Below are 25,237 nucleotides of genomic sequence, written 5' to 3' on the forward strand. Positions count from 1 at the left end.
ATAAATATTTTAGATAAGAAGGAAGAAAGGAAAATCAAAAGAAGGAAAGGAAGGATAGAAGGAAGGAGGTAGGAAGAGAGGAATGAATTGAAAGAGAAAGTTTGTCCCAAGTTATAGAGAAGAGGTGTGAAGATCTAGGTAAAGAACACAGTGCTTGTCTTTTCTTTCTTTCTTTCTTTTCTTTCTTCCACCTCCTTCTCTAGTGGGAAGAATATATTTTTAACTTCAGTTTGTGACATATTTGGTAGAGAATCATTTAGACCTAGCATTCATGCCATTTCCAAGTCTCATACTATGTCTTAAGTGTCTAGGTAACACAGTACTACTATTCTTGTACCTGCAAAAATGAGCCCTGAGACTTGGTGATAAACTCTTGCCCAGATTTATTTCTAGATCACATAAGAGGCACAAAAGTTCAAGGGCTGCTACACATAAAGGAATGGTTATTTAATATGTCTTTCTAGTCGAGAGGTCATTGTGATAGTTAAAATAATAATAAAAGGAAAAGATCACAGTGTCTGTGCAATTCTCTAGGTTTAATAGAGCACCCAGCAAAACTGTATGGGGATGAATTTCTGCCTCCATTTTGCAAATGAAGAAGCTGTGTTTCAGAGCAAATAGCATACAATGCCTTCCCCAATTTTAAACCAAAATCCCAGCCAACTTGTAATAACAAGAGGAAAATAAAAACAAAAGAATACAAATAACAACAAACCTCATTTATTGAATACATTATGTTTTTGGCATTGCACTGATGGTGTTTATGTGCATTTTCAAATTTAATTTCATTTATTCTGCACAGTTTTGTGAGACAGGCACTAATGTCATTTCAGTTTTACTAATGAGAGAATAGAGGGTCAGACTTGATAAAATTTCATGCCCAAGGTATTCAGAGCAGAATTCAGAGTGATTCTCCCTAATTCCCAACCCCAATTTTCAACACTCCTTGACCCCTACTTTCTTTCTTTGCACTCTAGCTCATGCTATGGGTTGTCACTCTTTGAATAAGGACATATAGAACTTGGAAACAGGTTTAGATCTCCATTATATGTAGACATAGGAGGCAGTGTGGTTTGGGGGAAGAAGCAAGGCAGTAGTATTGGTAAAATGAATTGACATTTTTGTGAATAGCTTTTATTATGGTACTTTTAAAAAGACTTAAAATAGTTTATTTGAATTCTAAAAATGTTTTATTTTTTTTCCCTACCTGCCACCATATGTTTGCTTGTAACTTGTTGGGCACAGGCTGGGAGGAATATGACAGTTATTTAAAAAGCAGTTATCTGAGGAGAACAGTGAGGAAACAATTGCAGTCCATCCTAAGTGATTAAAGATGGAAAATCAAAATGAAATGAGAGGCATGTGGATAATAAATGCCTAATTATCTAAAGAAATCAGTGTAAAGTTGCAGGACAGGCAAGATTGCCCCAGGCAAGTAAGAGTATGAAAAATGACCTGCTTAAAAATAAACTAACTTAATTCACTGACCTTTTTTATTTAAAAAAAAACAAAACTCAGGCCATCTTTCTTCATTGGATACAAATAACATTTGTTTCAGTGGAACCTGTAAAAATGAGCTAAGTAAAAAAATACTCGTTGGGAAAAAAGTCCACTCAATGAATGGTTCTCTTTTAGAAAAATCAACATAACATGCGGGGTCTTTATGAAATGCCTTCATGCAATTGATTCGTTTTTATGCCTTCTGACTCAAAGCGATAAATAGCAAACACACAGGGTCTCTTTTAAATCAGGATTGTGCAGATTATTGTGTTGACTGCCAAGGAGACTGCTCAATTATTTTAATACAGAACTTCAAGAAAAAAATTTCAGATAAAATCAGAGAGACCAACAATGTTAGAAAATATATTGATGGGTGGGAGTTCTTTCATATTTCACATTAAATGAAATTTAGTGAACATTTACACTATAATAAGTCCCATTCTAAGTTTTGAGGGTGCAATGTTTTGTAAGATAAATCCTTGAAAATAGATATATATAGACAATCGAAGTGACAGAATAACAGTCCATATTCCACAGTTTATGATATGGGGATGGAAAGACATCTATTAAGCAAGCCTCTATGGAAAAAAGAGAACTTTTGTAAGGTAGTGACACCCAAGTGTGTTTCTTGAAAAACTGGTGGCTATGAAACAAGTGAAGGGTATAGGGATAGGAGACTATTAAATATAGATTTTTCATCAAGAAGAAATCAAAGGGCTATGTGTTTAGGGAAAAAAAAAATGGAGAACAGGGTGATATTGAGGAAATAGTTTCCACTTCTTGATGGTTCAGAATATTTTACTTACAGAGAATTTTCAACGTAAGAATAAACTTGAACTAGAATTAGGAAGTTCAAGCTCTTCTGTTAATTTTCTGTGTTACTCTGGATGAGTCACTTCAGTTCTCTGGGACTAAGTATCCACATTTTAAAAATGATTATACACAAACCCAAGCACAATCCCAGGTTCAGTAAAAGTGACAGAAGAGGCATGTGTAGAGAGATCACATTTCAGTCCAACTCCATCACAATCAGGAGCACAAATTCCAAAGTAGGGCATACTGGCAAGGCATTGAACTTCAGAGCCATCTGTCATTACTGTAGAAACTGTCTCTATAGCCCTCCGGAGCACCAGTACATGGGGTGATATCTACTTTGGCTGTCTCTGGCATCAAATCTCTAGGCTGTCCATGTGCCAGCTGGTCCCTGAGCATCAGCTGAGTTGCAACATGGACTATCTAGTTCGTTGGACTTACCCAGCCAGGTCAGCTGACAGGGAGGTGAGGATGGTCAACCACCACACCAGGGAACTGAGAGTATCTACAACTGTAAGCAGGAGAATTGAATCCATCAGTCATGTGGGATCTAAGCCCCTTCTTGATTTAGAGGTGGAGTGGACATTGCCATCCCAGGGTCCACAGGATAGAGAAATATAATATGGATTGGAGTGGACTTGCTGTAGTCTACTATACAATTGTTATGACTCTAGCAATGGAAGAAATTGTATCACTGATGTGGAAATGGTAGCCCTGGAATTTGCTGAGGGCAGAGGGAGGGAGGGAGAGGGAGGAAGGTGTGATATGGGGACAGTTTTGGGACTTGGAGTTGTCCTGAATGAATGATATTGCAGGGACAGATGCAGGACACTGTATATCATGCCATAACCGACTGGATGGACTTGGGAGAGTGTGAACTAAAAGGTAGTTCATATGGTATGGCAGTGTTCTAAGGTGTATTCACCAAATAAAATAAATGTACCCTATTGATGAAAGGGATGTTGATGGGGGAGGAGTGGGGTGGGGTGGGGAGTGGGGCATATGGGAACCTCTTATGTTTTTTAATGTAACATTTTGTGTGACCTATTTATCTTTTAAAAAGACAATAAAAATAAGTTAATTTAAAAAAAGAGAAAAAATGATTATAATATTGCTTTCTCGTCCGTATGTAATATTAGGGGTTAAAACATATGCTTTTGATCTTCATGAATTATGAATATCCTCAATACAGTATTCTTTAAAATAAGATATATTTTAAAGCAATTAATATTGTTATTTATATTTTTATTGAATATAAACTTAGTGGAATTTTTTTTTAAGGAAGTACCAGAGATTCAACCCGGGACCTCATACCTGGGAAGCAGGCACTCAACCACTGAGCTACATCTGCTCCCCGTGAGAGTTGAGATTTTTTTTTTGTTGTTGTTTGTTTGTTTTGTTTTGTTTTGGGGAGGTATTAGGGATTGAACTTGAAACCTCATGCATGGGAAGCAGGCATTCAACCACTTAAACTACATCTGCTCTCCTGGAATATTATTAATATGACATTTCCACTTAGGACAACCCAAAACATTGGCATTAATGGTATTAGAAACACATTTCAACCATGTTAAATTTAAGGCATCCATCTCTACTAAGGGCCTTGAATTTAGAGTTGAAAGTTTGACTGATATGGTAGATGTCATATGGAGAGGAGAAAAGATGATCTGACTGATTGCCTGGTTATATCATAGGGAACCCAGAACTTCTTTCCATTCCTAGTGCTTGCCAAAGTGGAGGTAGTACTATCTACCTTACAGCTGACTCACTTTAAAGAATCACAGACTTCCCCTTTCCCCTGGTCCCACCCTCCCATGAAGTGGGTGGTCAGTGGTGGGAAGGGGCAGAGCTGGCTGCTTCTGTATATGTGGAGACTCTTCTAAGGTTGCTGGAAGGGGCTAGGAAATCTTCCTGGAGAAATTGGGTGCATGAGCAAGAGACAGGAGGATTTGAGAGGGAGGTAATGAGTGGGTTTTCTCACCCCTGAGCATAGAATGTTTTTTGTACTATTCATACCACCCCTTCTTCTTTTACACAGTAAAGGGCATCAATTTCTATAATTTTTTAAAGAAAAAAGTCAGGCAGAAACAACATAACACATGCAGTTATGTTCCAAACAACTAAAGAGGACAAAAAGTATGTGATTCCATGCTTGTTTTAGGTAAGAGTCATAGAAAAATATAGTTGTCTTCTTATTTTCTTTGTATTTCAGTTAGCAAAAACATAAGTAGAGACTAAATAAAAATTGTAGGCAGAAACAAACTATGTGCCAATAGCTTTGTACTTACTTTCACTTAATCCCCACACTATATACATTATTTTTAAATCTCTTGTTACAAATGAGGATTATGAGGCTCCTTGAGGTGAAATCTCATAGTCGAGCAAATTTAAGTGCTTCATGTATGTAACTCACAACAAATATTTGTAGAATGAATGACTGATTGGATGTACTAATGAGTAAATGATGAGAGTCTCAACGATGATTTAATTTCACCCTTGCATAAATTAAAAATTCACTCATGGGGAAGTGGATATAGTTCAAGTGGTTGAGTGCCTGCTTCCCAAGTATGAGCTCCTGGGTTCATTCCCCAGTACCTCTGGGAAAAAAAAAAAATTACTCCATTCCTTTAAATAAGTGAAAATAAAATGATGACGTTGATGAAGATGATGGTGATGATAAAAATATAGTTCTTACATTTCCAATAGGCACATGCTCAACAGTTATAGAAATGTATCACCAACAAATGCCATTCCTCCCATTTTGCTGGTGATTAAAGCTTCATTTCATAGTGAATATAACACATTCACTGTAGCACACATTGCCTGCAAACACTGTGCTTACATTCCTTGCATTATCTTCATGATACCTCTTGGGGGAGGTAAAGTAGGCTGAATAAGTGTAGTCAGATTAATTGTCTTATGATTATTAAAATATCACACACACACGTGGAGTGAGCACATAGAATAAACAAATATACTTGTGTAAGCTAAAGTGGTGTGTCTGTCCTGTTGCCTACATATTTGAACAAACCACTCTTAAGTCCAGAGGAAGCTGTCCAGTGAAGTGCTAGAGTCAAAGGGATATAGGATTATTCTATATTCTTGGACAAAACAAAGTCTTTGAATGTGCATTGTAAACAAAAAGGCTATGAAACAAATAGACATCTCAGATGTGACACTTGGGAAGAGTTTAGGTGGAAGCAAAAAGAAAATACTGATACTCTAATGACACATCCAACCTGAAGAGCAGATGAGCTAGGATTAAGATTTTTCTCAGTTTACCATGGACCATGTCTCTGGAGAATTAAATGGCAATTTCTATTTATAAAGTGGTGCTCTTTTCCTCTTTTGAAATCTGGTTCTGAATTTCATTTGGGCTAGTTCAAAGTGCTGTGGTCAAAAAGGTCAAAGATTAATTTTCATTGATTGTATAAAAAACATGGTTTATCTTAGAAAATTAAAGATTAACCTAAACTCAAAGGTCGAAATTTGTGACAATCTCTTATATACAGCAGCTGATGCAGCTATAATATACTGCATCAAGTGTTCTTTTGCACCGTTTGTAAATGTAGCAGGTTTTATTGTTGTTGTTCCTTCCTTCTTTCCAGCCACATGGCTTAAGTCTGTATTGCATCACTTAAGACTATATTGATTATATCACTGGTGCTCAATAATTTTGTGGCAAAGGTAACGTGAAGTAGAACTCCCAAAGAGAAGGAGTATCTAACATTCTAATTTGGAAAACTGAATGGTAAAGAAAGCATACAATATAACATGTGATTTGCAAAAATGGATATACATACATTATTATTAGCCACTCAGAAAAGGGAGCTAATTAGCACAAGAGATCACTCTCCTCCAAGCCACAGGTGATATCTGAGGCATGCCCTGCTCCATGAATAGGAGTCTACTAGGAACCTGGAAGAAGTATGCAAATGTTGTTGTTTTTTTTTTTTTTGAGAAATAATGTCTTTCTTTTTGAGATATACTTAAAAAAGAGACTTGGAACAGTGAGGTCAGGAATCCTATCTCATTCTCCTCATCCTGTAGCCTACGGCCTAGCACTATGCCTAACAAATGATAGTTATGCTGTAAATGAACCAATAAACACACAGATTAAATCAATATTGGACATGGTTAGAAAATGGAATTCAGAAGGATTTAGGTGCTATCAATTTCAGATACCAGAGAATTCTGTGTTTAAAAATGGATACTTCCTAAAAGCTTAGGAGATATCTTTAGATGTCTTGTCATATTAAAAATATGCCAGCATCTGATTATGTGGACACTAGTGATGGCATTGCCGCTAGCAGACCAGGAACATGAGGCAGTACCCATAGGGCCACGTAAGAAAAGCCCACAATACCAGTGCATCCTCTTCAGATCATTTGTGCCTATCTTTAAAGAAGCAATGGTTTCTCATATACCAGAACCACAAATCTCTGGGCATCCCAATTTGCTATTTCTGCTTGGAAAACTAGGAGAAAGAAATTAATATCTTTTGATCATCTACTATATGATCTTTCTTATAATTTTCACAGTAAACCTGTGAAGTGGCTTCTATGTTCCTCACTTTGCACATAAGGAAATAAATACTAAGGGCAGGTTAGCTTCTGAAAAGCTATTCTGATAGTTGAAGTCATATTTATGACCACATCTGCCTGTGTTTCCTGACCACATCTGTCAGATTTCAAACTCTTCTGCATTAGGTTCCTAATGAAAATGGAGGGGGGAAGGGGAGAAAAAGTACAAAACCAATGTGTCCTGAAAAAAAAAGAAGTAAAGTAGGCAAGGGTCTATAAATATTTTAATGACCTCATTTAGATCAATAATAATTTTAAATTAATTAGTTATTTAGTGAGCAACTAAACTAACAAAGACAAAATAATGTAAGAGTAGTCACAGCTCTGACTTCATGGAGCTTTTAGAAAACTGGAGAGATATTGTTATTAGTAATTGTATTATCCTTGCATCAATTGGGTATTTTCTTAAACTTTTCCAAAGTATGAAGGAAATATGTAAAAGCCTAAGATAATTGATATGCTATTTTTGTTATTATTTTTACCATTATAATTTTTATTATAATTATATAAAGGATAAGGTTGGTGCTCAGGGAATAAAAGCAGCAAAAATAAGAGAAATTTCTTGTGTAATGAGAAAAACTGGTTTAGATACATCTGGATATGGATGATTCAGAAACATTGGGGAGGAGTGTCCAAAATGGAGCTACTTGCAAAAAATAATCGGTCTCAAGGAAATCAGTCCTTAATGTCTCAAAAACATGAAATTTTCCACTGGAAGCAAAGCCTGATTTATAAGAAATTTTGAATATATGTAGTAGTCTATAGGTTTTTAATTTACAGCTAGACAATGATGTGGCTATATTAGGAAAATAAATGGATTTTTCTATAAATACCCATTCAATAAATATTTGTAGAATAAATGGGTATTTAATTTCCTATGTGGCTGGTATTATGTTAAGCAGAAGTGACAAAGACACAATTTGTGAGTTCTCATGAGGTGGAACTAAGGAGCATGTGGGCATGAAAAAAAGAAAAGAAAAAAAACTAAAGGAATGATTTGAGGATTATACTAGAGCAACTTTTCAGTTTGCATATCTGTTTAGATTGCCATTCAAAATCTTAAATGTGATTTTTTATTGTTATGAGCTGAGTTATTTTATATGACCATAAGGTTCTGAAATGTGGAATTCAGTAAATTAGTGATTTTAGTGTCCATAAGATTAATAGAGTTGAACTGGTTAGTAAGTGTAAGCATCTCCATAATTAGAGAGATTTTTTTTTAATTTCTGAAGAATTTCTTTAAAAGTAGTTTCCATGTGAGGTAAAGTTTTATCGTGCGTGACAGAGTACTGTTGGAACTTTCCTTTCTATCCCATTAACTTTAATATTTTTGCTGTGGTACTGTCTATCATAGAGGCCACCTTTCTGTTCTGACTCTTGTGCATTTCTAAAAGACAGGAGCTGAGATTGCCTAATTGTGCTACTTCATAAAAAAAATTCATGAGCTATAAATGAAAATAATAATAATGGCTAGATTTACACCATGAAACATTGTTTTCATTTTTACCAGAGTATAAACTACCAATCAAAGACAAAAAAGTAATAAAAGAAAAACTTGCTACATGCATACTAGACCTTGGACAATAAAGCTGAAAAAGCATTGAATAATTAAAAGAACAGGATTGTATCTCATTGGTCCTCTTCTTTGTGAAATGAGGTCAAGGAAAGAAGCTGGGTCATAAAGGTGTTATAGGATTAGATTGCTCCCTCTCCAGGACTTCAGTAAAATCATCTGAATTCAGATTTGGCTAAATATCATACAATCACATTCTACTAACTTAACAAAGTCATGCTCTTAAGGTCTTTCCCTTCTGAGGTAACTGAATAAGGATTAATAATGATTGGGTATTGAGAAAGAATTTATAAATGTGACACTGCTGTGTGTTTTTCTCAGTGTGCATACATTTCTGTAATTTTCTACAATAGTTAGAAGTAAATGCACACCATGCTCCCACTGCTAGATTTTCAAACCACCAAGTATATCAAATTGCAATAATGAAAAACTAGAATTGTCATAATGGAATTTATTCTGAAATGACATCACTTTCTATCACATTTGAAAACAGACATGGGGAAATCCACATTTAAAAACAGTATTTGTCTTATTTACATTTCATATGAACTCTAAAGCAATATGCCTCCTACACTCTGTAAAATAGTTACTGAATACTGTCATCGAAAGCACTGAAGCAATATACTGAAAGGAAACAAAAAGCAAATAAAACCTCTGTGTTACATGAACATTTGTTCTTAACAGAGAGAATCATCTGAGGGGTCACTGTTTTGGAGAGAAAGGAGGATTCAAAGCAAAATGATTTGGAATTCCAGGGAAGCCAACATGGTGTGATTCTCTGACCATGGGCTTTGAAGTCAGAGTCAGGATCAACATTTGCTGCCTTCAGCATACCCTAGTTGCATGCCCTTGACTCACATAGTTAATATCCCCTAGACTCTGTTTCTTTAGCACTTAATGGTCAACGATCATAGCTATTTTTCAGAGCTCTTAGGAAGTTTAAATGTAGGTATCATATTCAGATGTTCCAGCACATATTTTCCACTCAACTTTGTGAGTTCCATCACCTGCCAAAGCTGAAATTCTCAATGAAGGGCATTAATCCAAATATCACCTCCTTAGATCCTGTACCTCTCGATATTTGGGCACAACAGAACTGCAAGTTGTTGATAACATAGATTATTGACTTGAAAATGAATTTCAGTGGAAAATGGAGATCTGATCATGTTTATTACATAGGGAAAAAACCATCTTTGCTATCATGGTGAAACAGCCATAGAATGAAGGACCTGAGGGGCCCAGGCTGTGTGTTTAGAACCACGGGCAGCTGAGTGGGAAGTGGTATTTCTGAGCTGTCCCCCTAACCTACCCAGGTTGTGGGTTCTGAGTAATTGCAGCACCACTTGCCGTTGCTGTGTTGCAAAGGACTGATCCCCACCCCACCAACTGCCAACACCTGTTTCTAAGTCAATTTGCCTCATTTTTCCATGCAGCCGTTTTGATAAATGTCAAGGTGCTGAGTTTTTACATGTGCAAATATTGATGTAAGAGTGAGAAGAAGCACAACAGTAATTTGATCCTAAGGTATTCAGAATGTTTCCCAGGCATAAATTAATTATGCCATGCCTCTCCCTGTTAAATAGTACAGTACTGCTTGGGCTCTTGAGAATTCTTTAACCATAGTTTTCTATCTTTGAGGTGGAGAGGTGGGGAAAACTCAACTCTAAACCCCCATGCATCTTCAGAAGAGACCTCAGGTAGTCAGTATTTGTATGTTTATTTTTATATAGAATGTAATATTTACAAGACCACAGGAAAAAAATGCATATTCATTCATGCCTTGAGCCCTTGGAAAGCTATTAATATTTATTGGAAGACTACTATGTATCAGGCACTGTTCTAGGGGCTGGAAAAACATCAATAAGCAAGAAAAGTTGATTTGTTTATTGTTTGTCTACTCCCACTAGAATCCATGTAGGCCAGGACTTTGATAGCTGCTGATGAAAGCTAGGGAGTAAAAACAAAGCTAGGCAAAGGGAAGAGGAATCCTGTGGAGGGTGGTTATTATTTTGTAGTGGGTGGTCAGAGAAGTCACACTAATAAAATTGGCATTTGAGAAGGGATATAAAGTTGGGTTTAACAAACAAACAAAAAGAACAAAAAACCCTTTTTATTGGAAATACTTTCAAACTTAAAGTCCACTTGCAAAAATAATAGAAAACCCATACATAGCCTCCACTGTGATACCCAGATTTACCATATTTAACAGTTTGCCATGTGCCATAGCTATATTTTTTGTTCGTTCTTTCATTTTGTTCTTTTTGATCTCTGTTTCAATATCTTTTTCAAACTTTTTATTGTAATAAAATATACAATTCAAAATTTCCCATTATAACCACTACCAAGTATAGTATAATTAAGCAGTATTAATTATTTTTGCAATATTTTATTACAATCACCAACATCCATTACCCCAAATTTTTATCACCTCAAACAGGAACTGTGTACTTGTTAAGCAATAATTCCCTCCTTTCTCCTCTCCCTCCCTCCAGTCCCTGGTAACCTATAATCTGCTTTCTATCTATGTGAATTTGCTCATTCTAGGTATTTCATATCAACTGAGATTATATAGTATCTGACTTTTTGTATCTGGCTTATTTCATGCAAAATGGTGTCTTCAAAGTTCATCCATGTTGTAGCATGTTTCAGAACCTCATTCTTCTTATGGTTAGATAATGTTTCATTGCATATATATATATATATATATACACACCACATATATATATACACACACACACACCACATTTTGTTTATATAGTCATTTGTTGATGGGGGCTTGGGTTTCTTCTGCCTTTGGGCTGGTATAAATAATACGGCTATAAACATTTGTGTAGAAATTTCTGTTTAAATCCCTGCTTTCTATTCTTTTGGGTATATACCAAGAAGTGGGATGGCCATGTGAAAAGTTTGTTTCTGCAAATGAAAAACAAGAGAGAATGATAGAGATAAAGTGACTTGTTCTTAAGAGTCACAAAGTCTCTTAAATATGTTGCACTCATGCATGTATAAATGCACAGAGGTTGACTTCAGAGATGGTATTTCATTCAGCATTACTTTGCATGAAGTGGCATAGGCAAGTAGTGACTGCAAGTTTCTCACATATCAGTGCCTTGCATTCTTTGTGTTGTGAGAAGCACAAAAACAGATAAACATAAGATTCTATAATCATCTTGAGCAACTACAAGTTTAAAAGAACCAGTTTTCCACCTACTGTGGGTGTCTTCTGCAGCAAATCTCACTGTAGGCTCTCCTTCAAAGCCCCACTAAGTACAATGCCTGGAAAATATGTGGTAATTAGTGAGTGTCCATTGATTTGAATTGAAGAAAGTAGAGATATAGAGAAGCTGGAACTTCAACATTCATGCATTCACATAGCAAGTACATATCCTCCCCCCCAAAACCCCCTATGGCAGTATGTATCTTCATTTAAATTAAGTGGAACAAAGGCACCAAAATAATACATAGAACATGAAAGGGAGGAGGGATTGGAATAATGGAAGAAGTTGGTAAGAGTCAGGAAGAGAAAGAAGGAGAAATCATATATATTTAAGGAAAAAAAATGAGAAAGAAAAGGAAGCTGTACTTATTTGCTATAGAGTTTTTAAAATTTTAATATTGATAATAAAAAGCATAAAGTGAATAATATATTTGAAGAAACACAGCTGTGATGTATTTTGACAACTGTCACTAAGGAGTAAGAGAACCATAAACATCTCCTTATATTATCCCTCCATATGGTAACTCTTTATTAGTGAGAACGTTTACTTCACTTTCCATTCTAACTGGTTTTGCCTCCAGGTTGCCCCCTAGGAAGGTCAAACTCTGCTTCTTGTTTATACAAATCCAATTATCTCTGTCCTGAAGGGACATAGAGCTCCATTCCCCAAAGCTTACCTCTTTATCATGGGCATAATCATACCTGGATTACCACATCTACAAATGGCATGGGCTGATCCTAGGTTAAAGATTACTATATGGAGAACCACTGTAAAATGCAATTTGCACATATCTGTCGCAATTTTGTCTGGAAGTTAAGTATCACTCTCCCTTTTTACATTTAAAAGGCTGGAGCCCAAAAAACTAATGAATTGTGGAGGGTAGTTGCCCTGACTCTAGTAGCTCTCTGTGATGCAATACCCACTACCCACCCTCTACCATTTTTACAATCCAAATGTAATAATGCAGCAATCATTTTTTGACAGATATGAAGTGGCCCAAAAATGTCTCCAGAAAACTTCAGGTTGCAAATTTAGTTAATATAGGAAATTTTATTACCAAAATCAATCTTTCATCAATCCATTAATTGTTCTGTGCATTTTATAAATTCTTCAAACCTGGGTCGGCAGGTCACTGGAAATTCCGTGAGAAAAGTCACTATGTTGGTTTAGCTGAGTTGGTTTAGTTCCTCTGGACTAAGGATAGCTAAGAGAAGAAGAGCATTAGATATAATTTGAAGGCAACGGGCAACCCTTCCCCTCTTACCCCATGCAGTATTATTTTGAATTTAGTAGTTAGTGTGACTATACTACCTCCAAAGCGTATGAGAGGCAACTTGGTGTAATGGGCTTTTACTATCTCAATAATGTCAAAACTCACAGAATATAAATAAAGTAGCCAGGATCACAAAAGCTCATCATTTTTCATCCTTTAGTGGGAACCTTAATAGCTACTTAACTGGATGGCTGGATGGTTGAGAAGAGTAGAGATGAGTTAATAATAATTGTAGTAACTATGCAGTTGAACATACATTTTACCAGGCACTGCAATAAAAAACATATATGCAGCTATCTGTGTAGTTCCCAGCAAAAAGGAGACTCAATAAGGTATGGAGTATTATTCTTTTTATTGTGAGATTCATGATCTTTATAACCATCCAGAATTAATGAAGTAGGAGTAGTAATATTGAACAGCTAGTTACAATTTTATTATTGGCTAAATATTTTAAATGCATTATCTCCTTAATAATCATCTTTTTAAAAAGAAAACTATAGGCTAAGCACTATCTCCTGGTAAAAGAAGAAAAAACAGGAGCTCAGAGTCATTGAGAAAATTGCCCAAGTTACTTATAACACTTGCAAATAGAAAGGCCAGAAATCAAACCCACTGTCTGATATCAGATTCTGGGGTCTTTTTTTTAATTTTAATTTTAATTTTTGTAATTTTTTGTCTTTTTTAAAAAAGATAAATATATCACACAAAATGTTATGTTAAGAAACATAAGAGGTTCCCATATACCCCACTCCTCATCCCCCACCCCCACTCCTCCCTCATCAACATCCCCTTTCATTAGTGAGGCACATTCATTGCATTTGGTGAATATACCCTGGAGCACTGCACAGCTCATGGAACATAGTTTACATTGTAATTCACACTCTCCCCCAGTCTATCCAGTGGGTTATGGAAGGATAAACAATGTTCTGCATCTGTCCCTGCAATATTGTTCAGGACAGCTACAAGTCCTGAAAATGCACCACATTGTACCTCTTCTTCCCTCTCCCAGCCCTCAGCAATTCATGTCAACCATCTCCACATCAGTGATACAATTTGTTCCATTGCTAGAGTCACAACTGTTCTGTAGTAGAATACCAGCAAGTCCACTCCAATCTATATTATATTCTATTCCTTCATCTTGTGGACTCTGGGATGGTAATATCCATTCCACCTCTAAATCGAGAAGAGGCTTAGATCCCACATGGCTGATGGATGCAATTCTCCTGCTTGCAGCTGTAGACACTATCAATTCCCTGGTGTGGTGGTTGACCATTCTCACTTCCCTGTCAGCTGACCTGGGTACGTCCAACAGCCCAGAGAGTAGGTGTTGCTACTCTGCTGAAGCTCAGGGCTCAGCTGGCACATGGACAGTTCAGAGATTCAAGTCTCCTGAGCATACAAAAACCCTAGTGCCAATCACAGGTTCAGTAAAAGTGACAAAAGAGGCATGTGTAGAGAGGTCACATCTGAGTCCAACTCCATCACAATCAGGAGCACAAATTCCAAAGTAGGGCCCACTGGCAAGACAATGAACTCCAGAGCCATCTGCCATGACCATAGAACCTGTATGTCTCGGTAGCCCTCGGGAGCACCAGTACCTGGGGTTGTATCTACTTTGGCTGTCTCTGGGATCCTGCTGAGATGTGTGTAAATGCAATTCCCCTGATGATCTCCTGACTCATTTTGAAGTCTTTTAGCCATATAAACACAATTGTCTTTACCATTTCCCCCTTTTAGACTAGCTGTTTCTCTAGCTGCATCACCAGCTGGTGATGGTAGTAATCCCTCGGCGCCAGGGATGCTCATCCCCATGAGACTCTGGGATCTTAAAACATGCTCTCCTTGTCATATTGGTGGCTTGTGGTCAATATGACATAAGTCTGGTAGAGATCTGTGTCCAGAAAGTTGCTCTGAGGCATAGGAGGTATCAGGGCCATAAAGCCTTTGGGGATAAAACAAATTTAATTAAAATTTGTTTTGAGTATCTAATATGCTCTGTTAAATATTATAGGTTATTTCTATAGAGACTTAAGTATCTCCATTTTATTATCTCCATTTTAAAAATGAAGAGATTGAGGTTCTGAGAGCTGAAAATAATTCCTTGACTTTACTTAGATAGACTTGGGTTTCAATTCTGGCTCCATTCCTTAGTGAACAGCTCCATGCCTGCACTCTGTCTCCTCTCCAACCCTGCCATTCTTATCTGCTTAAGTTCTGAATTGCTAGAAGAAAACACCCAATTTTTAAGTGATTTTCACTTTGCTTTTTTAAACCACCCATACTTATTATAAGTATAATTAGTTATTGGAATTATGGCTTAAGGAAAGAATAGTGCCATCATGTTCTTCACAGAAATAATTCCACTTGATTGATGAGTCCCATCCCTGGAAGTGTTTTCATTAAGGGGAAAGAAATTTCACCTTAATTGTGAATGGGAATAATTGCAAGTATTGCAATGTAACTCAAAACTGGCAATTTGAAGTTACATCAGGTATTGGCTAGCCATGTGTTGATGTTTTTCAGGTTGGTCTGTGCATAATTATTTAACAGGGGACTCCAGGAATTAAGGATGTGACAGTTCATACAATGAAGTCACTATGCACACTACATGTAAACTATGGGGGAGGGGGATTATTGTCCATTAGCTTTATAAAGATTCCATATGATACTGCATATGGATATGGATATAGACTTGACTGTGATCCATATAGTGGGACAATTATAGACTTACAGCTATTTAATTAAACAACATACTGCATTGTAAAATAAGAAATTCATATAAGAAAATGATTTGTACATATTGAACTACTTGGATGATCCTCAGTGGACTGATTTAAACCTTTCACGCCTGCCATTCTTGAACAACAGTTTTCAAAAACAAATGAGGCAGGGCATGTCAAGATTGATATATATATAAACAATATAAAAGAAGTCATGTCTGTCAAATGAGCTCAGTTTAAGCAGCCATGATAACCTAAGAGGAGATTGTTGAACAGCTATTTTATTAATCATTCTGTGGATTTTTTTTTTAATTTTACAAAAGGAAAATACATTCTACTTAGGTTTCATAACTAAGATTCTAGAAGACAGATTTGGATCGTTCATCAGTCACAGTATGTACAGTATTGCCCGAGACCTTTCTCATTGCTGGACCACATTTCAAATACCTAGTACTCGTGATTATACATTTTCAACTCTAGAAAATTAACTTAGGTTTCCTGTCAATTATTGTAGGAAAATTTGGGGGTTACATCCATACATTTGCAAAAAGAAATAAGTAACCATGAGACTTCAGAAATAACAAGAAAGACTAGAGCATCAGTCTTTGATAAATCATGTATATAAACCAACTGGTTTTTCATGAATTCCCCTCAAGTAATTAAATTCATGAACTGTTACTAGAACACATAGCCTGTCAACATCATCCCTTTTTTGAGTACTCCTGAGAATATCTGATATGTAGACTACTGCACCACAAATTTATACTAAGGCATTTAATTAATAACTCAAATGTCAATTATGTAGTGTAAATTTCTAGAGAAACAATGCGAACTCCTGGGTTCTTTAGAATACAAAGCATTTTTGCCTCATTGGCATTCAGTGAAGTGTTATGCCCTTCTTCTGATAAACTGGCGTGGCCTTAAGTAGGATGCTTGGACTGGAATAGAATAGCCCTTTGGCCTCCCTTGGGTCTTGAAATCAGAAAGATGGTTCAAATCCTGACCCTCCCACAGATAATGACACTGAGACCTTGTAAATGTATCTAAAGGTCTCTAGTCCCCAGAGGCATGATAATTACTTGTTTATCACATAAGCTCCTATACATGCCAGTGTTGGGTCTCCAAAAACAATTTTAAAAACTCCAGTTACCTTTCCCCTCCCCCCCCCCCGTCTCTCTTTCTTCCTCCTTCTTCACTCCCTCCTACCTTCATATTGTTTCTTTTCCTCCTACATTTTAAAATATCAATTACATACCAAGGACTTGTTGGATTCTGGGCATACAAAGATGAACTAGAACTGCTTCCTGTCCACAGGACGGGAACTGTCCTACAGTTTTGACAGGTTCAAATAGTAGGGGAGATAGGTGGTGAAATGGAGAAGAATCATAAAAGTAGAGGCTCTAGGGAAGTTACTAGCAGAGGTGAATGAAATCAAGGGAAGTGATTCATTCGTTCTACCGGGGAAGGATTCTTGGCCACTGAGACATCAGAGGTTAGCCTGGAAGGGTGAATGAAAACTCAAGAGTTTGAGTAAAAGGAAGGGTGGTAACACAAAGATATAAAGGTATCAAATATGTGGTAGTTCTGAAGAAAGATAAATATCTGGGAAATCAAATGAATATGTTTTGTAGAGCTCTGTAATAAAAGATGGATGGGTTTGGAAACAAATCATGTAGATTAATTAGGATGCCAAAATAAATCTGATTGTTACCTAGAAATCATTGTGGAGGCATTGTCATTTCAGAGGGAATGAGGGATGTTTGCATAATGTAGTATCACTAAGTAAAACTTGTTTCTAATTAAGAATTTAGCTTGAGTTCAATATTACTAAATACCTAAATTCTATTTACGTATGCATTTAATGTATATGTAAATATATATATTTAATGTGTAAAGCACTGTTTGTTTTTTAAAGGAAGTTTTGGGGATTGAACCCAGAACCTCATACATGCAAATCAGGCACTCAACCACTGAGCTACTCTACTCCGCAAAGCTGTAAAGTGCTTGGCTTTTTACCTACTATGCAACAATACCAAATTTACACTCTTGTTTGGCAATTAGTAACAATTTTCACCTGAGGATAAGTGAGCCTCAGAGAGTTTCAGTGACCTGCCCAAATGCATATGGCTGGTAAAAATATACCTACCAAAATAAGTTCTCCAAATAAGTTCTCCAGAGCCTATTTAAAAACAGATACAGAATTCTGTTTTCTATTATAGAGTGCTGGGAAATATGAGGAGTGGAACAATTCCAGTTCCTCCACATAAACATATCAAGTTGTCATTACGTATTCCCTTCCAAATTTTAACATGCACATTATAACATAATAATCGTGGCAGTTATTATTTTTAAAGCAACATTTAAAAATCTTTATAAGAATTTTTATGTTGTTACAGAATATTTATAACCACAAATTTAATTCCTGCTCTATATTTTATGCCTTTGATCTACATAACCTTAACCATTAATTTAATATTTTCTTTTGTTACATATTTAAATTGTTTTCCTATTGTAAAATATCATATAAAAATGTGAATATCTAAACTTAAAAATTGGAGGAAATAGGTGAAAGCAAAACTTATGATCACTTTAGGTTAAGTTCTTAGTTTTTAAAATATTGGACCAATAACAATCTTTTCACCAATTTGATCAATTTGTTTTCAATTATGTTGTTATACTTTATAAAGGCACTAGAAATGTTGAGATATGTTTCTCAAAATTCTGGCCACTGTGTCTATCTATCTATCTATCTATCTATCTATCTATCTATCTATCATCTATCTATCTACCTATCTTTCTATCCATCCATCCATCCATCCATCCATCCATCCATCCATCCATCCATCCATCCATCCATCTTTTGTCTCTTGTTCATAACTTACTAATCACAAAGAAAGGGAAATGCAGTTTTCCTTGAGCATTATGGATGCTCTACTAATGTGTTTGTCTAAGGGTTGTACTTCCTCCTCTGTAATGTTTATCTTCAGGTTTGACATGAGTGTAAAGTTATTTTTTATTCAATGGTAAAGCAGAGATGTGTGAAAGAATCCCTGATTAGTTGTATGTTCTTTACCCTTCATAACTGTGCAAATCACTGAACATAGGGGTGCAGTATATGCCCCCTCATCACCAAAGAAACAGAAATAAAAATGACAACAACAAAAAAATTTTCCTTGGTGATTTTGTACCATTTAACCTTATAAGTGAAAGACCCTTTTTTACTGATAGTAAGATGATAATTGTACATTGAATTGGCAAGGGTTTTTGGGGATAACAAATGTAATGGTTTCATAAATGGGATAATGTGCTCAACAAGTCTTATTCAAAGAAGGAGTATAGCACAGCATTTTATCTCAACTGCAATCTTTGAACAGCACAATCTGGGAGACCTGCAAAGAGTGAATTACAGTAATCAGCCTTCAAAATGACAAAAGAATTAATCAGCATCTCCTTGCCTTTCTTGTGGAACCTCTCAATCTGGTGATATCACAAAAATTATAAAAAGAAGTCTTCATGATGGATACAAAATGCTTCTCAAATGATAGCATGAAAGACAATGGGAAGAAAAAACAGCCCAATTTAAAATTGTTTTAAGATGACTGAAACTAGATTCTAATCAGACGTACTCCCTGGATGATGAGACATAAGGAACAGCTGTTTAACATTAGGAAGAACTTAGGCCAGTCTAGGATTTAAATTCTTCAACTTTTGCACCAGAGAAATCTCCATTTGACTGAATAAAGTTAAGGTAAAAAGATGTCTTTTAAATACAGGAGAATTAAGGACATGAATCTATTGAAAACAGTAATGAATGCCTGTTTCAGAACAAAATGATCCCGTTTTCCCTTCTTAATCCTCCCAAAGTTCACTTCCAATACTTTACCTTCCCACTGTCACTCCCCAGTGTTAGGTTTTAAAATCTATATTGAATTAAATTCTTGAGGAAGAGATTGTTCCCATTAATTGGATATTCTGATTAGATTGTATTTTCAAAATGGAGTTCCAGGGAAACTCTTCTACAATGCAAGTGTTTATTTTCCTTCTTTTGGTTCTGCTCTGTGTTTAATATTATTGAAAATTTAGCAGGGCAGGCTCATCCTCCTGAGCACCAATGGTAGCTTTTTTCTTCTTAGATTTACAAAATATTAGAGGCCCTCATTTTCAATGAAAAAGGCTTGTTCCAGTGATGCTCTATACTTTCTCCAGAGCTAGCCAGTTAAGGTGTCTAAGTCTTGTCCTGAGAATCATTATAGAGATGGAAATTTTCAAAAATCAGTGACAAAAGGAATAAAAAGATACCTTTAATTGTATCAACTCCAAGTCCTATACTGCAATTTCCATGGCTGAAAAATTATCCAAGTTGATTTTCTTCATTAGGTTATTCTTCAATTACCATAATCAAGGAATCTTAGTAACTGTCCCCAGAATAAAGTAGTTCATCATACCACTTGTCATAAAACTGAAAACTCTAGTTTGTCACCAAGTTGGTATAACAGAAGTTGAAACATAAGAGTTAAACTTCTGAACACATTGCTGCACATTGCGAATGAGTAACTGCAGACAAAAAGGAGACTTGGATATCACTGTGCTTGATCAGTAATGTGAAAACAGAGGGATGCTATTCATGTCTTGGGCAATGGAAAACTATTTAAAATTAGCACCATCAAAAAATGTTTCAAATTATTTTGTGAAAAAATGAAGTAGAAATCTCATGTCTGCCTTTTTAATTTGCAAATGGATAAAAATGCCGTTTAATTGAGGATTTCAGTCATTCTTTTGTATTCATAGGTCCAACTTTCTGATTTCTCAAACCAGAGAGGGAAAGTAACCTGTTTTAATTACTACATCATCTGTTCTGTGTTGGGTGGTATTTAAACGAAACAATAATTTAAAAATAAGGAAATTCTATAGTCTACCAAAGTAATAGGCTAAAGCTGCAGATGCTTGGCAGAATCTATGGACCAATACCAATAATTCAGGGGAAATGATGGAAAAGGAGAAGGAACTTTCAAGGTAGTTTTAAAGTTTCTATTTTAAGACTTTATCAATAACATATGCAAATGTGATGATCTGCTTTTTAAATAGGAATGAAAAAAGCAACTTATATAAATATACCCCAACACAAAGAAAGAAAATAGGAAGGTCAAGGGAACTTACTATAGATACAGCGAACTAAAAGAGAAACTGTACCTGCAGAGTGCTGGTGAATTGTTGACATGGTTTCTTCTTTTCTTCCTTTGCAGCCATAAGGTAGCAGAAATTCTGTTTTGGATTTTCTGTTGAGATGCTACTGGTTGTGAGGTTGAGGATGGAGGCAGTGAGCATGGCAAAGCAAGATCTGTTCATTGTACAGTTTGCATGAAAGCCAATTAAGTATGATACATGTCCTAAAGAAAACTTGGGGAGACTCCCTGCTTGCCTTAGAATTCAGGGGACCTACTCCCAGTGTTGTAGTAACTAGGAATTGAGAAGACACCCAGCTGTGCAGCTTTCATCATCTTGAGCATCTCATGTAACCAAATCCTCATTATTCTCATTTTACAGATAAGGATACAATTACTTGTCCTGCCTTTTCAAGATGTTCTTTGGACCACCACGAGTTATTACATTGAAATACATTTGAAATATGTATGTTTGTTTCAAGAATAAAATTCTGGATAAATAGCATATCTGTTAGGGTTCTGAACAGGAATGGGGTAATTCGAGGCAATTTTAATGAAAGGACTATTTACAAAGGTCTGTCTCAATTAAGAGATGCCTTCAAGAGTTAGTGAAGCACCCTGAGGCTAACAACAGAAGTACCATCTTTAGTTCTAGGCCTGGAGGAGCAAGGGAACCATGCAGCTGCTCGACTCCAGAGAGAGTTTTGCCTTTAGCTACAAGGGACTGAGCCCTCTGGGGGACTGCGAACCTCACCCTGTTCCATTATCACCATCTTCTAGGGCAATGCATATTGACTGAGCACAAAAGAAAGCCAGAAAGTAAGGAGCTCATTAAGGCCATCCATAAAGGTCACTTTCCCATGCCATAAGAGGAAGAAGAATTTGTAGGAATTCATCCACTGAAGTAAATTGAGAGGTCTCATGTGTAAGCCTTACCCCATCAACTTCTTTGAAAAAAGTTTCTTTCTTAGGAAATTATCTCATTTTTACCCTGATTATTAGAATCTCCATGCCACATTCTAAAGTCCAAAGAATGGCTTTACTTAGGGATGCTTTTAGAATATAGTGGTACCTAAACTTAACAAGAGCTCAGGTTCAGTCACAGTAAATGTCACAGAAATAAAACGATTTTCTAATCTTTCCTACTGAAAATTGGACCATCTAATGAAGATATTCTGATCTATCTATCTATCTATCTATCTATCTATCTATCTATCTATCTATCTCTCCATAGAAGAGTAGCCATCTTGGCATCTCAGCATGCTAATGATGAGATTTTGTTATTGTTGCTGCAATTTGGTTATTTGTTTATTTTCTCCTCCACAATGTCTCACAATGATTGAAACATGAATGGTTGCTATATTTGTTTTGTTTTTTTCTGCTTTTGTTTTTAACCTTATAGGTATAACTCATTGAGTTACACTGTGATATAATCAACTCCTGAAATTTAAAAAATTGTCTTGAAAGGTATTATTATGCCACTATAAATGTTTCCAAAAAAGCAGGGTTAGCCAATTAGGTGTTCTTTAATGGGAAGTCCTGATATAAAAGTGGTGTCAAGGTCTAATAAAGTGCATGAGACCTCACAGCTTGTTCTAGACCCTGCTCACTAGGTGGATTCAATTTCCCTGGGCATTCTTGTGCCTTACCTGCTATTCAGATGATTCAGGGGCTTGGCTTTCTTACAAGCCTTTTGCAGACAGATGATTTGATTAGATAATATAAATCCCTGCCCCCCTCCCCAATAAAAACAAAACAGTATTACAACTTCAGAAATGGCCGAGTAAATGCCTCATCATCAATTTGATTTGAACATTTATGGGTTAGAAGTATGAGAATTGGGGAATTAGCTTTCATCTGGAGAGCCGTCCTCTTGGGCAAGAGGTATCTCACACATCCATTCAATAGGGATAATCTGGGTTAGTCACAATACATTTAACTATGGGCTTTTAGTAAAACAGGGAACACCTTATGATGTGGAATTAAGTATATATGCAGGACACAGGAAAAAACTAGTAACATCACAATAAGATATCTGATAATTTTCAAAATGATAAAAATATCTGAAATAACCACAATATCCATCAATATGTGAATTCTTATGTTTCTTCTGGTACACCCATACATGAAAAATTATGCATACATTAGAAGTAATGATGTAGAATTCTGTAAACTGAAAAGAAAGTATCTTAAAGGTACCCATGATGTGAAAAAAGAAGGTTCTGGAACAATGCCTATATCATGATCGCATGTGTTTACTTATAAACATAAAAGCCTAGGAAGTATGCACACCAAAATATCAGCAATGTTTATCTCTAAAGAGAGGTGTGGAGGAAGAGAGAAGGATGAAGAAGAATTTTCAAAATAACTTTGAAAGGTATTTAAGCAAATTTTGAATTGCTCACAAAGACTTTAGTTCACTAGTGAGACAAACAAAGGACCCAATAACCTATGCAAAATATTGAAATATATTGGAAGAACAACACTAACAGTTTAGCACTTTAATTGGGATAATTTTATGTTTTACTCCCTTTTATTTTAAAAAATTATCTATTTTTTTTTACAATAATGGTGATGTAACTAAACAATTAAAATATAAATATAGTTTAACAGCACCTTAGGATTTAGATAATTGACTATATATTCTGTTTGGTGCTTTATTTCTCTGAGTTGGTTCTAACAATGCATTTATTTACTTCATATTTCTAATGCATTTTTGAGCTTCAGAATAATTTATCATTGACTTCAGTACCTTCAAGCTATTTGTGTATTTATTCTCTAGTAGGGGAATTGGGGTCTATGATAAATTATAGGATTTTTTCACTTCCAGGGTTTTCCTGGGTAGATGATTTATACTTTAATTCAGTAGGCAAACCTGTGATATTCAGTTTACTTTCTAATGTATATTTTTGCATGTTCTTTTTTTATATGTTATAAAATGTATATAAAATGTACTTTTATAAGTTATTCACTAACATCCATGACTACAATCTTTCTCAGTGTTGGCATTTCAGATATACCAGTTAAATGTCAGAAGGAAAAACGATCTGAGTGGGGGGTTGATGTATGTGTGTGTGTGTGTGTGTGTGTGTGTGTATGATTCATACTTTCATTGCTGTGTGGGATCTCTGCCTAAAAGACATTCTCTCATTTCCCCTCACAGCTATTATAAAAACTGCCCTTCCCAACATGGACAGAGAAGCCAAGGAGGAGTATCTGGTAGTGATCCAAGCCAAAGATATGGGTGGGCACTCCGGTGGTTTGTCTGGGACAACAACACTTACAGTTACCCTTACCGATGTTAATGACAATCCTCCAAAATTTGCACAGAGTAAGTAAATTTCCTTCACTGGGTGAGAATCTAAATATGATATTTTATTTTGATATTTTTGCATCAAAAAAAAAAAACCTGATAGTAATGAGTGCTATGTGGTACAAGTTTATCACCATTTTATGACTTTCACAGATGTTGAAAAAAGTTTCTGAATATGAAGTGAATAGTAATAGTAAGCACTGGTGCTGGGAATTTAGAACCAGTGTGTCCAATTGCAAAATGGATGTTCATTTCTCTAATCTGCAGTATCTTTCATTAAGAAAAATTGGGAGAACGATGAAAATGCTGCTCAGATGTTGCTTCATCATCATTTGCACTTTTTCTGTTAAAGAACTCAAGTTTTTTGCTGAGTGAGGTAGGGAAGGCAAATGCACAGCCCACTTGCAACAAAAACAGACACTCCTTCCTGTGATTGGGGTGGATGTCAGTGATGGCTCATTTTAACCTTCCCTGTCAAAGCCATCTTCTACCTCAGGAACCTTCTTAACACAGCATTCTAGGCAGCCATCATCAATGAATTAACAATCGTTAATTACCAACTTTCCTTTGCTCTTCTAGAAAAGTTTATTTCCTTCTGAGCAATGATGCAAGTGATCTTACATAGAGCGATCATTGGGGAAGATTTTTCAGACATGATGACTCTTAAATTGAGATATGAAGGATGAATAGGAATTAGCTGGAACAGGATGAAGGCAGGGATGGGTTGTGGATATTGCAGCTAAAGAAAACAGGCTCTCTAAAAGCCTTGTGGAAGGAGGAGGATGGCCCTGCATGAACATGAAAAGAATGCTGTGGAAGCTGGAGCACAGAGGGGGAAGGGTAGAAAGGCTGGATACTTAGGATAAGCAGGGGAGACCCGTTTAGGGCTGTTATCATGTCTTCAGATCAAGTCACTACAATCTTTTAAATAGTAGATTGAGTGATTGTATTTGGTTCCAGGGAAATCGGGGAAAATGTAATCTGCTTTTCCCAATGTCTTTTCTGCATTGAAGCCCAGTTAAAAGGTGCTTGCTATTATTCATGTAGAAGATGATGGTAGCCCTGACAAGCAAGGGTGGGAA

At 36.0% G+C, this 25,237-nt stretch overlaps 1 protein-coding gene across 1 annotated transcript in view; it reads left to right on the forward strand.

Annotated features, from left to right (window-relative positions):
* CDH8 (cadherin 8) overlaps positions 1–25,237 on the forward strand; it is a 422,481-nt gene that overhangs the window by 208,246 nt on the left and 188,998 nt on the right. Inside the window, exon 5 of the mRNA XM_058279904.2 lies at positions 24,006–24,173. Within this exon, the coding sequence (XP_058135887.1) occupies positions 24,006–24,173 (168 nt within the window). The remainder of the gene's footprint in view (positions 1–24,005; positions 24,174–25,237) is intronic.

Source organism: Dasypus novemcinctus, chromosome 18, assembly GCF_030445035.2.
Source record: "Dasypus novemcinctus isolate mDasNov1 chromosome 18, mDasNov1.1.hap2, whole genome shotgun sequence".
NCBI lineage: Eukaryota > Metazoa > Chordata > Mammalia > Cingulata > Dasypodidae > Dasypus > Dasypus novemcinctus.